The 16,369-nt window shown below is 48.6% G+C and overlaps 1 protein-coding gene across 9 annotated transcripts in view; it reads left to right on the top strand.

Annotated features, from left to right (window-relative positions):
* FBXW4 (F-box and WD repeat domain containing 4) overlaps nucleotides 1-16,369 on the top strand; it is an 81,448-nt gene that overhangs the window by 24,182 nt on the left and 40,897 nt on the right. For 5 of the 9 annotated variants that reach the window (XM_040486223.1, XM_040486222.1, XM_040486231.1 and 2 more), the window contains exon 5: nucleotides 3,567-3,661. The exons of 1 other annotated variant lie outside the window; for it this stretch is intronic. In XM_040486223.1, the coding sequence (XP_040342157.1) occupies nucleotides 3,567-3,661 (95 nt within the window). Of the gene's footprint in view, nucleotides 1-3,566; nucleotides 3,662-13,602; nucleotides 13,793-16,369 lie in introns of all 9 variants that reach the window. 3 more of the 9 variants (XM_040486229.1, XM_040486227.1, XM_040486230.1) reach the window with 2 other exon arrangements.

The following is a 16,369-nucleotide window of genomic DNA, read 5'->3' as shown; positions in this document are numbered from 1 at the left end:
CACATGTGGCCTAACTATTCCCATCTCCTGGCATCTTCCTGTCATGGCTTCGAGCTTCCCCTGGCTCCTCCTTCTCAGTGACGTCTCTTCTAGTCTCTTCTCTGTGGTCTGATACCCAGAGCAGCATAAACTAAGCTTTATGACCACAGGTGGCAATTCAGGGGGATGGGCTGCTATTCTAGTCAGGGGACAGCATCTTTATTTGGGATATTGGATTTGTTTCATGTTTGAAGTACTAACGCAACCCCATTTAGTGGATTCGATTTTTTTTAAGCGTTAAAACAGGTACTTTCTAAATTCTAAAATTGTCACTGCAGCACATCGTTTTCCTTTTGAGGATTTCTTTTAAGACAGTGACGGAATTCTCCCCCCGGGTTCTTCACCTCCAGAAAACTGGTCAGCTGTCTACAGGCTCCCTGGTGACTTCTGGGCCCGCTCATCTTTTCAGACTTCTGGATGCTGCTTCTGTTCCCACCATGTGGTTGTCTCTGCCTCTAGCCGCCTTCGTCTTCCTGACCCATTTGCACACTACCCACAGCCAGTCTTTTCTAGCCAGGTTTCCACGGCTTTTCGGTGGCTTCTGCAGTTCTGTAGCTGCTTCTAATATGCCCAAACCTATGCAAGAACTTAGGCAAATTCATGTTTGCCTGTAAAGATCTATAGCCTGTTTGTTGGGAGTTCCCCCAATAGCTACTGTGTTTTAGGAAAGAGATTGTTTTATTGGGGTGAAAGGAACTAAAACATTTTCTTTGTAAGACTTCTGAGTTCTGAGTTAGCGGTTGCTCAGATTCTTCCTCTCCCTGCCCCTCCCCGCCCCTGCCAACCCTACTTTCAAGCTTATTGAGACTCTGTTTGGATTGCCCCTCTGGGCTTTAGTGAGGCCAGCTCCATCCTGAGATGTGATAGGAATGTAGGAATATTCTTCGTGGGCCTGGGCTGATTCTGACCATTCTTTCATTGCCCCTTATTTCTCTGTCCTTTCATTCATTCTTTTAAGTGCCAACTGTATGCAAAGCTTAGTGTACAAGGCAGTAGGGTTTTTCAAAGGTAAGGAAGAGACTGCCCCTCTTTTTAAGGGGGGCTGAAACATGCGTGCAGTGGCTGTGAAGCTGAGCGCAAGTGGCCAGGACTGTCAAGTGTAAGCCTCTAGGGCCAGAGAGTTCAGGGGTGGAGAGATCACATCTGCCTTGAAAGGGGAGAATTTATGAAGGAGGGAACATTTGAACTTGGGTTTGTTTTTTCTTTTTCTTCTTTTAGTTATTTTTCAACGCATAGAATTGCTTGTTTGTTTTGTAACTGTATACACTGTAACCAGGCACAATGCTAAGCCCTTTACATTTGTTCATTTTCTCCGTTTATCCTTTAGGTTAATTTTATCCCTACATAATTATGCTTGTAATATATTGTGGATAGCCAATATACCCTACTGTATCTATTTTATAAAGTTTCCTATTATTATTACAAATTATTTGTGTCATCTTTAATGGCTTAATAAGTAATAAGAACCACCATTGTTGGGTGCCTAATACCTTCCAAACACTGTGCTATTACTGTGCCAGGTGCTTTATACATATCTTGACATTTCTGTAGCCCTCAAAAGATAGGTATTATTTCCCATTCTACACACAAGGAAACTGAGGCTACGAAGTCCTGAAATATCCCTAAGATCAGAGAGGATAAGTAACAACTGGGTTCAAACCCAAATGGGTCTGATTCCAAAGCCCATGCGTGCTCTTTCTGCAACCATAGGCTGCAGGGAATATTTTTACCACACAGGCTTCTCTTTGTTTTAGAATTATTTTCTTAGGATAGAATCTCAGCAAGAGAATTACTGAGTGTAAGGCTTCGGGCATTTTAAGGGTCCTGATACATATTGTCAACTGCTTCTTAAAAGGACTATGTAAATGCCCACCTCCACTGAGATATGTCTTTTCCAGGGAAGGGTTTGTTTTGGATTTGACCACTGAGGGTGAAAGTGTGATCAGCGTATTGTTGTCAACTCCTGTCCCTCAGGCATCATGACACTCGGGTTTGTGGCTTTCCCAACATCCGCTCAGAATTGGCAACATGCCTCCCGGAGGCCAGGAACCTTGTTCTGTGGTTTGTACGGTGTTGGAATCCACCAGCCCGTCCCGGAGGGAGGGGGTGGCACTGGTGAGTCCAGGACTGGAGTTGTCCCCATAGATGTTGTAATCAGAGTCCTTAGTGTCTCCTCACCTTCCAACCCGCCTCCTGGGGAGTTCGCATCTGAGGAAAGGCAAACCACTCTTCCAGGCCTGGACTATCTGAAAGAAGACAGTAGGAACGCCTCTAGTTACTAGCAAAGGGGCCTGATTGTAGATCCAGAAGAGTAAGCCAGAACCATGGCACTCCAGGAAAGTCGTGGTACTCACTTTTGTTTTCTGCCCCTCCTTGTTCAGAATCTTCTTAAGTTTATTTTCTTTTCCCTGTGTTGGAAGTAACTCATATATACCTTTTATACATACACAAGATCGAAAACACTTTCTCCTTTTATGGGGAAGACCACCCCCACTCCATCACCTGCCCCTTAAATTCAAGGAATGTTTCCTGAAAGTTCTTCCATCTAAGGTCCTGACTGGCTTTTGTGTGTTCCCCTTATAGCACGGCAGGGACCTTGAGAGGTCATTGATCCATCTGGCTGCCCCAGGATCCCTCCTTGGCTGCTGTCTGGGACAGCCCTGTACATTTGAGGCTTCCTTTCTGTTTGGTTAGAGGCTTATTTCCCTGACTGTGTCATCTAGGGTTGGGTGAGGTGAGGGGGGCCTTGTGCTTAATGGGAGATTTCTAAATGCACTGGCTGCTGAGAGGGCTCCCTGAGTGTTGATTAGAGTTAAGCCCGGAGTGGCTGCTAATGTACATTCCTGACTGATAGGGACCAGATAATGTGCTCCAAGCAATATTTTTAACCTGTAGGAGATATGGAAGCTTAAAAGAGTTAAGCTTTTCTGCTACTTTTGGTGACACTAGGTGCTAAATTCCCTGCCGACATGAATAGCACTGGATCCTGGGCATTATCAACAAACAAACAAGAACATACCACCTTCGTGCCTTGAAGCCTCTCTTCTTCCTCCGTTCTCCCCTTCTCTTGTGTCTTCCTTTCTGCTCCTCTCTCTTAATTCTGCTGTAATTCTGTCTTTGTTCCCCCATACTGTGCCTTGATCATCCTCCTTCTCCCTACCTCCCAAAGGAAAATCTGGGTGAGAGATAGGAAAGAGGAAAACCCACCAGCACGAGGAGGTTGTTGAGAGAGGCAAGCCGCACCTGCTCACCCGGCTTCGTCACGTCTCAGCTGGAGTGTGGAGCTCCTGATTCCCTGCTATAAAATTGGGTGGTGAAGAGAGCTCTCAAGTGGATGTTGAGGAGGGCGGTTCTGCCTGGGAGTCAGGTAGGCGAGCCGGAGGCTGGGGAAGCCCCTCCGCTCATACGTTGAGCTCTGTGTCTGCAGGACAGAGAGGATTCTCCACTTCCCCACCGCCCTGGGGATGCTCACCCCACGTCCCAATCCCAGGCAATGCTGACGAGAGCATCTCTTCTGCTGTTTCCAGGTATGGCCTTTGGCATCAGGCCGGCTGGGGCAGTGCTTACACACCATCCAGACCGAAGACCGAGTCTGGTCCATTGCTATCAGCCCATTACTCAGGTAAGGGAGACGTTTTTGGATATGGTTTTATCCTGTATAATAATGCTTTTATTTTATGAGGTTGGGTGGGCTAGAAAGCTCGTCCACCTGCATATTCCAGGTTGCTTTAAGCCTCTCTCCTGGAGATTTTGAAAATCCTCCAGAGACCTAAGGTGTGTGGCTCACATCATATATGTGTGAGGTGGAGACAACATCCCAGGGGCTAACTTCCTGGGCGTCTACCCCAGAAACGGTGAAGGAAAAGATACTGTTAAAATGTAACTGACTCCAGTTGTTACAAGAGTGCCCCTTCTGGAGCATATGCTCTCTGGAGTCGCTTCCAAAGCAGAGGCCTGTTAGCACTCCTGGGAAGTGACCACACCGGCCAACCTGCTCTCACAACCCACATCTGTGGTTTGTTCCCCTTGGAAAATGTCTTCTAGAGTATCGCTTACAGAGCTGAGTCATCCGGAGAGGCGTGGGGCCCATGTCCAATTGGGCCCTCATCCAGAGACATGTATGTGGGGTAGATTGAGCATCATAGCAGATATGCCAAGTTTTTGGTGGTAGCCTTACCTTCCCCCTTGGCCTGTCTGTATTTCTGTGGCTTCACCTCTAAGTGAGTGAGCTTTGCATCCTGACTTCTGCTTTCCAGGCTTTCTTGAACCAAGGCTCTCCTCCCCAGCAGGGTACATAGACTCTCTCCTGCACCTGCTCCGTCAGACGGTTTGTTTTTCTAGGGTCTTCCCCCTCACTGCCTTCGTCCCTCACTCCCCACCTAACGAGCAGTGGGAAAGCTGGGGGGCTGCCACTCTTCTGCCCTGGGTTTAAGTCTGTCGCTCGTTTTACGAGAGAGTGGGTTCCCCACCTTGTTCAGCCCCCTTCAGCCTCCTCCTCCTTACTCCACGGAGCCTGCACCCCTCCTCCTGCCCCCTTCTGCAACTCCCTTTCAAATTTTTTTTCTTTCTAAAGAATTAGAGCCGATTAGCCACGTCATTAATTCTTCAATTTGACGGCTGATATAGCAGGACCTGAAACACACTGCTGACCCCAGAGAATGGAGACCCCGTTCCTTAGCATATTGACGATGAGAGAAGTTAATTAAAATTCCACAGAGCGGAGGTGTCGGCTAACCTATAAACCTGTCGCTGTTCAGAACAAATCATTCTAGCAATCCTAGGAAAGCGGGAAGGCAAGACCAGCAGGGAGTAGAGAGGCCTAAGTGTGTGGGAGCGGAGGGCGGAGAACAGAGCTGTTGAGCACTGTCCTCTCCGCAGTTTCTTTCCACTGCTGCCCGTTTGAAAGCCAGTTGGTCAGGCTTGGGGGCCTGTGGGCTGGGTATGTGTGAGGACTGAAGGGACCTGTGGGAGGTGGTAGGTGGGCTGGTGACTGTCCTGTGGACTTCTGCTGGCTTTGGACTAGGGAGAGCTGGGGTGGGGCCGGTGGTAGAGGGGAAACCCTTCAGGGCTGGAGATTTAGGCCAAAGAACACGGCCAGGCCCTCTCAGCACCCCATCCCTTAGTCCTCTACTCCGGCCACCTCTCTGGAATGTGGTAGGCTACCCTTTCACAGTAAAGCACGTGTTGAAGCACGTGTTCACTTTAACAGTTGAAGATCGTGTCTGTGAAAGAGGTGGAGGACAGAGTCTAGCCCGTCATTAAGAAGCATTTTTGAATACAGTAAATGGAGTTTTGTTTTGGCCACAACCTGCAGACTGGCTTTGAGGAAGGACTTAGCTTTCTGACAGTACTAGCATTAATCTACCACAGCCCGCACTACTAGCTGCTGCTGAGCATTCGCCATTCGCCCTGTGCCAGGACCTTTGCCGAGTCCTTGATATGCTTCATCTTCAGTGAAAACCTGGGTCTTTTGTTTTCTCATTCTCCTTCAGAGGCTTCTTGTCCTCTTGGTGTCCTGCCTTGGCCCTAGGGTGACGCTCACTCACTACCGACTGGACCATAGTTGTTTGAGATGACCTCTTCCCCAGCTTGACTCTTCGAAAATAGTTTGCACTTGGGGCTCTGTCTTTACTAGAGGGCCATGGTATATGCTGCTCTTCTCTCTACCCCATTTTCTTTTACCCTGAAAAGTACTGGGATAGGGATGTTTCATCCTATTATTAGATCCATTTCTTCTCCCTGTGTCCATGAGTTTGAACCTTTCAATGAGCTCATCCATTTTCCCAGTCTGGGGAGACACTGCCTCCTAGCCTCGGGGTCTGTGCTGGAACACTGGGGTTCTGCTTTCCCACCACCAGCAGGGTAGCCTCAGGAAGCCATGCCCTTCTCTGAGCCTGTTTCCCCAACTGTTAAATGAGAATACAGTTTCCTTTATAGGCTTTACTAGATTATTGTGAAGATGACCTGAAATAATGAGTAAGAAAGTGCTCTGCAAAGCCAGAAGGGCTATCTCCTTATGGCAACCAGAATCTCTCCTCTTGGGGATAGCCTTTGTTTCAAGGCTTTAGTTGCTGTTTCTCACATCTCCAGCTTTGCCGGGGCCTTCTCCTGGCCCTCCTGGAGTTCCCCTCCTCCTCAGCAGTCTTCTTGAGGTAGAACTCTGCAGGAATCTCTTTCCTTCCCCCCTCCCCCCCATAGTGTTTCTGTCCTCGCTGTCTTCTCTTCCCCTCCCTGCCACCTTCTCTGTTGAGTATGGTCGTTGGTATGTATGAGTATGGTCACAAGTGTGGCCACTAATAGGATGTGACCATGAACTTCTCATGAAGAACATGAGTGGAGGTGGGCAGCAGCTGTCCTCTAGGTCAGGTGTCCCTGGGTTACCCGACGATGTCCCAGTCTCTCACTGCTCCCTTGTACCTCTCTCTAGAAGACACATGAATGGTTAGGAGACCCGCCGCATCCCTTTTCTCAATCTCTTTCTTCTGTTGAAAACCATTTGTGAGAGCTTTGCGTCGTATTTATCTAGATGCTGGGGCTGGCTGCCTTCTTTCCTTATGTGTGTGCTTAGACACTTGTAGCAGGAAGCAGGAAACCTCAAGCCTCCGGCTTTATTTGAGGTGCTCCTGCTGGGAGAAAGCAGGTATTCCGTCCCATGTCCGCATGTCACCTTTCCTTCCTTCCATGACCTTGAGTTCTTGATCCATAAACAGCCATGGAGGGTGATATTTAATACCAGATATGTGCTTAAAGCTGTGTTTAGGTACTCAAAACCACAGAAGGAAAACCAGTAGTCTCCACAGGAGGGTGGCAGACAAGGACCTTTTTCTCTACCTCTTGTGTGCCCTCCTACCCGTCTTCTTGCCTTGACGCCAATAATCCTGTTTTTAAGATTCATGACTTACAGGTGAAGCCCTCCTGTAGCGGAGGCCCAGCCTGGAGCTTTTGATGAGTGAGAGAAGGGCTGTGGGAGGCTCACCTGCTGTGGGAGGGTATATGTCTGGGTATGACTGAGGATCTCACAAACAACCTCCCCAGGTCACGTTGGATTCTGAGCACTTTTCCATGAGTAACACAGAAACGCAGAGTTTTAAAAATGTGCAATAAGTTTTGTTGCCACTTGAAAATTATTTCCAAAAGGAAACTATTTCCAGCTGAATAAAGTTGGCAAACACTCAAGAGTGAGGAAATACAGAACTGTTGAAGACTCCATTTCCTTCCCTCTGACTTTCTATCCCTTCCTTCTTTCCTTCCTCACTCCCTGTGTAATGACTGAACTTGGTATGTGGAAGCTCCTGTGAGGATCCTACTCCTTGGGGGGGGGGGGGGGCGCCGGTGAAGTGAGATGGGCGTGTTGCTGTAATGGCTCCCAGCTGATGCTAAGTGCTCAAAACTCAGCCATCTCCGATTGAGGGGGAAGGGGGTACCACCATGCCCCTCCCCCGCAGAGGGAGAAATTGAGGCCCAGGGAAGGCGGACTCAGGGCACACGTGGCATGGGGCAGAAGAGGTGGCAGTTGGTGCTCAGGCCCCCAGCCTGTGGCCCGTACTGTGGTGCGGAGGGATGGCCACAAGGCAGGCCCCAGGTCGCTGCTGTGCCTTCATCCACCGGCACGGTGGACGGAAGTTGTGGCCCTTGAAAGGCTCTTGGGGCCTGAAGAACATTCGCTCTTCCTCGAGGCCCGAGTTGAGGTGGAAGGGTGGGGGAAGGCCCTACGTCCTCGAGGCCTGGGCTCAATCAGGCAGCCATGAGTGCTTGTACCATCCCAGGAGTGTGAGCGCTCGTCTAACTTCGGTTTGCACAGCGGGGGTGGGACCCTAGTGGTGAAATGAATCCGGAGACCCACTTGTCCTGTTTGCCTGCTAGGGGAAGAGTAAGGAGCCCACAGCTCCCCCTTCCTCTGCAGACACCATCTTTATTGCCCTCCAGGAGAAAGGAGGTGTTGCGCAGAATCCTTTCCCCATCTCCCAACAACACTTGCTATCGTGTGAGTGAGTGTGGTCAGGAAGGCTTCCCAGGACACTTGGGTTTTAATCCCTTCTCTCGTGTTTCTGTCATTGGGGAAATATATGAGTGGTATAGGTGTAGAAAATTGACTTTGCTGTGTTATTAAATATACAATATAATTTTGTGTAACTTTGCTCACTGTGGTGGCCTGTTTGTTTTTTGGGGGAATAGTCCAAGTCTGCATGAAATGTACCGATTCAAATTTGTAAAGTGAGTTGAGGCCTCTGGGGGGTTTTGATGGAAGAGCGGCCCCCTCTTGCTTCATTTCTCCCAGAGGTGAGGCAGAGTCTGGAAGGAAAGCAGTCACTGTGTACTGTTCGGGGAGAGGGTGGGTTTCTGGGGAGAGCAGGGTGTTTGTTCCAGTGGCTACAGGGTTTACTGTGTGTTGTGTGTGTGGTAAACGCATATTCACCAGCCTGTTGAAATACACCTTTCTTTAGTGAAAAGTAATTGCATCTGGCGTTTTCTCTGACCGAGAGGTTTGCAAGATTGGAAAAAGAGACAGCCAACTTTCAGTTTGGATTCTTTTGGTTGCCAGTGGCTCAGCAATCCTTTGGCCCTAGACTTCATAACAGAGCTTTGAGGGGAAGATGAGTCAAAAGTAAAGGTTGTCTCTCTGAATTTTGCCTTTTCTGGTTGGCGATGGAGAGCTGGGTTGTGAAGAGGATTCCTAATCTTGATAACCTGAAGAAAGACTCTGATGGCTGGCTGACTGTCTTGCTTTACGTTGTGGCTTGGCCTGTGGCCGACTTGATCTTTGCATCCTGCCTTCCCAGGACCGGGGCAGGGGGAAGCTTCCTCTGGGGCCTGTCTAGGAAAAAGAGACCTTCCCTAAGCAAGGAACGGCTCAGTGTCCTCCTTTGCCAGGCTCGGAGCACACAAGAGGGAGCCTCCTGCATGTGGTGGTCCCGGATGAGAGAGTCAGAGGCACAAAGACACCAGGGAGGGGCCAGGGGCTGGCTGGAACAGGAGGTGTGACACCTGGAGAAAGAAGGAAGCCCTGCGTAATACTAGATGGGTCCCCTGGTCCAGCCTGAAATGACTGTAAGTTGGAAAAGGATCAGTGTAGGGATCCAGTTGAATCGGAGTCTAGTCCTGCTGAATCTCTAGGGTGGCGGGTGCCGCACAGAGTTCACTGCCCGTGCCGAGCCAAGCCTCTCTGGCGGGTGCGAGTGTATCCATCAGTAGCAAAGACGAGATGCCACAGGGGTGGGTTTCACTTCCTCAAGACCCTGGATTTCTGCCACTACCCAGGGCAGGACGGGCACAGGGAGGCTCATGTGCTGAGCTGCTGGCCTGAGACCAGCAACCCAACCAGCCCTGGCTGGCCCGGGACCTGTGTGTGGGAGCCACTGCTTCCCTGGCCAGCAAGGTTGGCTCAGTTGTCAAGAGGTGATTTAAATAAAACACCACAAATAGAAACAGAGGCTACTGCAGAAGATGGGATACTGCAGGTGCAGAGTCGTGCATTGAGACCCTACCTGTCCTGACAGGGATACATTTCCGTCCCTCAGTCTCTGTTAACTTCTTTGTTTCTCCATCTCTCTGTCTGTCTCTGTCCCTCTCCCTCCCTATCTCTCTCTCTCTCTCTCTCTCTCTGTCTACATACCTAAGCATTGTTATGTGCTGGACCCTGGGGAAGCGACAGTGAACTAGACAGCACTGTGTGACCTCAGCTGGGGGCACAGCACATCGGAGGGGCAGGTCTTCCTCCCTTTCTCCCGCTGCCTGCCCCTCCTGGCTCGGGTCCCCGCCTGCACCGCTGTTTCTTCTAGTCCTCCCTCAGGAAGAGACCATGTCCTCTCCCTGCCTCAGCCACAGCTGACTTCTCCGGGCTGTGCGCGCAGCGTGCCTGTGTTTTTTCCGCCTTTGATCACTGTTCTGCCAACAGATAATTTAGCAATCACATCCCAAGGTGGAAGCACGGAGTTAATGTTAAAATTAGTTGTTTTTTTTTTTTTAATACTCTTTAAACTTTAGTGGGTGATGAGGCAGAGAGGGAGGCGGGAGGGTGAAGGGGAGCCATAAATTCTGTAGCTGGTGTAGCTGTTCTCTGAGCAGCCGGGAAGCCTCTGATGTCTCCACAGCACTTTCATTAACATTTAAATTAAGGGTTTGTTTTCCAGTCTGTTTTATAGGCTGGGACCTTTCATGGCCTGTCACATGCACCCCCTCCTCCTCTGTCTCCCCCCCCCCCCCCCCCCGCAAGTGTGTAATTGTAGCCACTGCTCTGTCCTAACTGGGCTGCAGCCAGAGTTCAAAGGGAATTCCTGGAGATGGAGCTCTGGAGGAACAAGGTGTAACAGTCAGGATGTGGGTGTTCCTTCTGAGCTGAAGGTGCTGTGGAGGAGCTCTTTCTCCTTCTCCTCTGGTCTGACCTGTGCTTTCTTCTGCTCTTTCAAGGGACACGCTTCAATCTGACCCTGACCCCTCCTTCCCCTTCCTTCCCTGGGGCCACAGGGTGTGTGGGAAAGGGTGCACCCATAAGTGCTTTCTCCTTCTATCACAAGTTAGGGCCTGGGACAGATGGTTCTAAGATACAGATCTTCATGCTTATCTTCCTCCTTTTGATGTGTGTGTGTGTGTGTGTGTGTGTGTGTGTCTGTGTCTGTGTGTCTGTGTGTGTGTATGTGTGTGCGGGCGCGCATGCCCGTGCGTCCAGAATACTTCCTGCTCAGAGAAGCAACAATATAAAAGAGATTGCCATCTCAGAAGAATTTATAATAGGGCCCTTTGCTCCTAAAAAGTGCATTCTAGCACAGACAGATACCGTATGTAGTTGTTAGCTCTGAGTGTACACATTTGAAATAGCTTACTGATTTAGGAGACCGTCTGAGACCTGTTCTCCAAGGTTTTGGCATTCAGAGGAAGGAAGCTCTTCTACACCCTCAACGGAGTGAGTTTTTTTCTTAATTTTTTTTTAATGTTATTTTTGAGAGAGAAGGAGACAGAGTATGAGCGGGGGAGGGGCAGAGACAGAGAGGGAGACACAGAATCCGAAGCAGGCTGCAGGCTCTGAGCTGTCTGCACAGAGCCCGTTGTGGGGCTCGAACCCACAAACTGTGAGATCATGACCCGAGCCGAAGTCAATGCTTAACCGACTGAGCCACCCAGGTGCGGCCAGAGTGAGTGGTTTCTAAGCTTCCTTTCATACTGGTATATCTGGCAGCATTTGAGGGTGTTTTGAAAAGACATCCCTGCTCTGGTCTCTGTCCTCCCTATCAGCATCCTGTTGATGTGTAGATGATGAGAATGTGTCCCAAACACCTCAAAGCATCTCCTTAGTTCATAGCTGCTGCTTGCCAGCTGGAGTCCCTCTCTAGACAGTGTCAAGAGGGGCATTGGGTGTCTTTCCTTCTGTTCAGAGGCTGAGAATCCTCTTTCCCTTGGAGCCCTGACCTTCTTGCTTGAGTCACCGTATCTTTGCTCCTTCCTTCACGAATCCACTCAAACCATCCGTGACTTATTTGCAGGATTCAAGATAGTTGAGTGTCTTGTCCTCCTGTTCCAGGTAACCTTGTCAACAGGTGGACACCCTCATGCCTGGAGTCCTGCCCAAGAGGAGTGCGGGAGGAGCAGGGGCGACCCCTGTGCAGGTGCTGCTGGGCTCAGATTGCAGGCTGGTGTCCGGGCCCCGCCTGGTGGTGATTAATCTGGGACACGGGCCGGCAGAGGCCCAGCCAGGGCAGCTTTGGTCCCTCACTGTGAAGACCTTTGGCTCGGACACTGAACTGATCTCTGTAGCCTGCTTCGGCTTGAGTTTGATCTGTCAAGGCTAAAGAGGAACCTGATGGTGGGGCGGAAACTTCCAGCCCTGTCTGACTTATGGCACTGATCCGTTCCAATGGCCCTGTCATGATAATACTCGTATATTTAAGAAGATTTCCCCACCTGTTAGCTGTAACACTCAGATCAGTCAAAAGAGGCACCTTCATGAAACCTCTGTGCTTTTAGTTTCTTAGGCCAATGGTACTTATACTTGTAAGCAGATTGGGGGTGGGGTAGGGTTTGTACTGGGCCCAGGTGAAAAAGGCATTGATGGGATGTGGCCGGATCAGTAGCATAATGTATGTTTGTGTACTGGGGGAGGAGGGTCATGTCAGGGGGAAGGATCACCCCATCCTCCTGTAAGTAGGTGGCTCTCAGGCCATTTGGGGCAGATTTTGGTATTCAGTTTGGAGTCAAGTCTTAAGTTCCTTGTTTTCCTTTTCATTTTAAACCACATTTTTTGAAAAGGTGTCCCTCTCTCCCTCACCACCTTTCCATCTACCAGAGTCCTGGTTCCTGGGCTCTCCAGCTGGCAGTCCACAGTATCCGCTGTATTTCCTTCCTTCTCCGAGTTCAGGACAGTCCCACATGGCCCTACTTGGTCGTGGGATTAAGACCCACCCGAGAACAGGATTTCTGCTGCTCATGACCGTTTTTGTGTGTCAGTTCCTTTATTCTAGTACTTCCATTGGGGGGTTAGGAGCTGGGGACCTAAGAACTGGGACATTTTCCTCACACCATCAGAAAAAGAAGAGACCCCGATGTATATGGCAGCAGTGGAATATGTTGCCACCACTGATCTGAGGAACGGCCTGTAAAGATGCTTAGAAGGCCTGTGTTGACTCTGACTCTAAATTTGCTGTGCTGACTAGAGCTTTTACATATGACAACACTAACGGATGCTTTATGCCTCAGCAAGCCAACTGATATATTCGGCTCTTCCTTCAGGTGGACACTGAGGGAACTTTGGCAGTGTGGACTCAACATCTAATCCTTGCGTCTCTCTAGCGGTTTCTTGAACAGGATTCTCTCAAAGTTTCAGATTGTGAACTTTTGGGGTTTTCTTTCCTGTCTTGTGTAAGAGTGCTATGCCTGTGTGCTACCGATGAAACCCCCACACCCCTGGGGTGCCCTGTTAAGCTGACTCCTCAAGATCCTTGCCCTCTTTCCCACTTGTTAATGCTCCTTTTTCTGACCAGGGCACTTTCGTAAGGGGTAGTTTGTGACCTGGTCTGTGGTACCTTGTCGGATTGGCTTGGCTCAGACCGAAGGTGCTGGCAAGAGAGGGAAAAGTGGAGGAAGGAGGAGGGCGGTGGGAGGGGAGTATGTGCATGAAGAAGCCATGGTAATTGCAAAGGGAATATTAGTCCAAAAGCTGCTGGCCCAGGAAATTGCTTTCTGCAGAAGCTTTCCTTTTTCATAGTTTCCAATGCAAATTTAAAACCTGAATGGTGCACAAAAAAGTACAGGGGGGGCAGATGGAGTGCCAGTTGGATGTGATAACATCCAAAATCTTGAGCAGAGTCTTAATTGCAAAAGAGAATCTCAAGTCAGGAGAGAGAAACTTGTAGGAGATTAAAATAATTATAAATCCTATTTTGCTATGACCCGCTCCCCTCCCCAAACAGGTACACATACATATGTCCTTTCCATGTTCTTGTGTTCAGACTCGTCTGTTCTTGCTCAGCTTATGCTGCTGTCTCCAACTCTGCTCCTTCCTACAGCCAAGTCCTAATCCAGCTTTTAGAGCAATGGTCATGGTGGTCATGGTATAGTATTTGGTTTTCACAGCAGGTTGGAAACAGCAGCCCCATCTAAAGTTGGTGCACTTCAGACAACGTGCACACTGTTCCTGGGGACTGGAGCCGTGGAAATGTGCGGGCTGAAGAACACGCATCTTGAAGGCAGGAGCTTGCTTACTTTGAGAAGGCGTTAAAGCCAAGGCTCTTCAGCTTCTGCTTTCTCTGGCCCTCTTCACACTGTGAGTACACTTGACGAAGTATAACGTGGGGTCCCTGGGGTTAGTAAGCTTGATGAAGTATAATGTGCGGTCACTGGGCCTTTTTTCTCTCTTGATTTCCTATGCTTCATCTGTCCCATCTAGAGAGGTGTGGCTTTCTGCTTCTAGGCTGGAGACACTTAATGTCTAGTTGCCTCTGGATGCTTTGGCAATGGTGGAGGTGGGGATAGGCAGGGAATGAGCATGACTTTCATTATGCTGGCAGAGCAATTAATTGGTCAGGTGGGAAGCTTCAGACTGGCTTTTTTCTAGGAGCTGAGCTAGACAGGAAGTCACAAAGAGAGGCCAGAGGCAAGAGCTTTTCAAGTACAAATATGCCCCAGTAGTAGAGACACTGTGCAACTTTGAGGTTGCTTCCCCTCCTTTCTGTGTGGCTCTCTTGCACATGTTACAAACACTGGCTGAACAGATAGGGAAGGAAAAGTTGAGCTCTGTTGGGTAAAGTGAAATGTACCCTTTCTGCTGTGGCCACCATGAGTGTTCCTCTGTCCCTTCTTCATTGGTTAGGGGATTTTGAAAGAGAGATTAGCTTGTCTTGCCCTGGGTCAGTCCTGTGGTACCTGGGCAAAACTCTGGAGTCTCAGGAGCACAGTCCCCCTATAGGATGCTTCTAGATTTAATCAGCCACCGCTTAGCACGTGCTCCTCACCCTGAACTTGCTGCACTGTAGCCTTCAGAGGCTATGGAGAGGATCCAGCTCAGAGCATGTGACCTCCTGTCTATTTCCTGAGGACTCTCATGCAGGTGCTTCTTTTCCTCCTGTTAACTTTCTGCCTGTTGAGGTCATATCTTTAGCTGTCCTGGCCAAGGCTGGGCCCCTTCTTACTTAGGCTTAAATAGGAGATCAAGTGAGGGATTGGGCTAGGGTCCTATGGTGAATGACCCAAGAGAAAGGTCAGCTGGACATGGGTGAGATCTGTTACATATGGCCAAGAGAGAGGGACACATGAGTTTATGTGTTTGAAACACCCTACTTTCCCAGCCAGCTTGAATCTCCTTAATATCCAGGGTGAGCTGTGGTTGAGAATAAAAATAAAAAATTAACAGGAAAAAAAATACAGATTATTCAAAGGATTCTTCCACTTGTTAGAGGTCTGTGGCCAGGAAAATCCTTTGCAGGCGGGTATAAGGGTGGATCCAGGAATAAGAGGGAAAGTTAGAGTTTTAAAACTTCATTAGTTTGGCAGTGACTGCCCAAATAAAACCATGAAAACCTTTTGACACACAAATTCCACATCTAGGAATTTATCCTAAGGCAACAGCCAGACAAGTGTGCAAGATGCATGTGTAAAGACTAACATTAAGGACACATAAATGTCCATTAATAGGGGTCTGGTTAAGTATCTTACGGTACATTCACTCAATAGAAGACCACATAGCCATTGAAAGGATGATATAGATATGTTTATTGACCCCAAAAGATGTCATGACCTATTATTAAACGAAAACAAGGTCACAAAATAATACAATAGTTATTTGACTAGGTCTTCAGACTAATTTCTTATGTAATGGATTTGTGCTGACATTTTTTTCTGGCATTTAAGTTTTTTATAATGAGCAAAAACGTGCATTTAAATGTCAATTTCAGTATCCGGCATCTATAGACAGAATCTTTTTTTTTCTTTATATAGTTATTTAAATTAAGGGTTCATAGACCTACATTTAGTTTTTTATTTTAAACAGCCATATTGGGGCACCTGGGTGGCTCAGTCGGTTAAGCATCCGACTTCAACTCGGGTCATGATGTCGTGGTTCGTGGGTTCGAGCCCTGCATCGGGCTCTGTGCTGACAGCTCAGAGCCTGGAGCCTGCTTCGGATTCTATGTCTCCCTCTCTGTCTGCCCCTTCCCCGCTTGTGTGCACAGGTGCACGCTCTCTCTCAAATTAATACAGCTTTTTTTTTTTTTTTAAGTTTTAAGTATAATTTACATGCCATAAAATTTGTCCATTTTAACATTCAATCGAAGTATACAATTCCATGATTTTGGTCAATATACAGAGTTGTACACCCATCACCACAGGTCAGGTTAGAATATTTCCATCACCCTGCAAAGATCCTTCTTTACATTTGCAGCATTAAACATGGTTTCATGCTTGGGACCTTTTGTGGGGAAAGAAGCTAAAATATTGGCATTTAAAAAAAAGTAGTGTATCAGAACGGTTTTTCTGTGTAATGCACATCTCTGAGTGCCTGCCTTATGGATGTTTCGAGAATGCTGCTGTGTGCAAGGTCACATGGGAAGCATGAAGCCCAAGAGACCTTTTTTACTACCCAGGAGCTTATAGTCCAGTAGGGACAACAGCGCGTGTACTCAGACAACAATTTATTCCTGGGTACATGCAGTGTGAGTGCCATCATCTGCCAGGATTATTAACAGGAAATTGGGGAAAGCAGTAGTAGTCTTCTAGTTGAACTAGGGGAGCTTTCTGGGTGGCATGGAATTTGAAGTGGGACTTAAGGGTGGCTCTGTTTACACTGCAGAGGGGAACTTGAGGCACCGGACTAGTGGAGCAAAGGGAGGGTAAGGAATGGGGAAGC

Source organism: Herpailurus yagouaroundi, unplaced genomic scaffold (assembly GCF_014898765.1).
Source record: "Herpailurus yagouaroundi ecotype Mexico unplaced genomic scaffold, PumYag 163, whole genome shotgun sequence".
Taxonomy (NCBI): domain Eukaryota; kingdom Metazoa; phylum Chordata; class Mammalia; order Carnivora; family Felidae; genus Herpailurus; species Herpailurus yagouaroundi.
The sequence above is the reverse complement of the archived record's forward strand: the minus strand, read 5'-3'. Positions and strand labels throughout refer to the sequence as shown.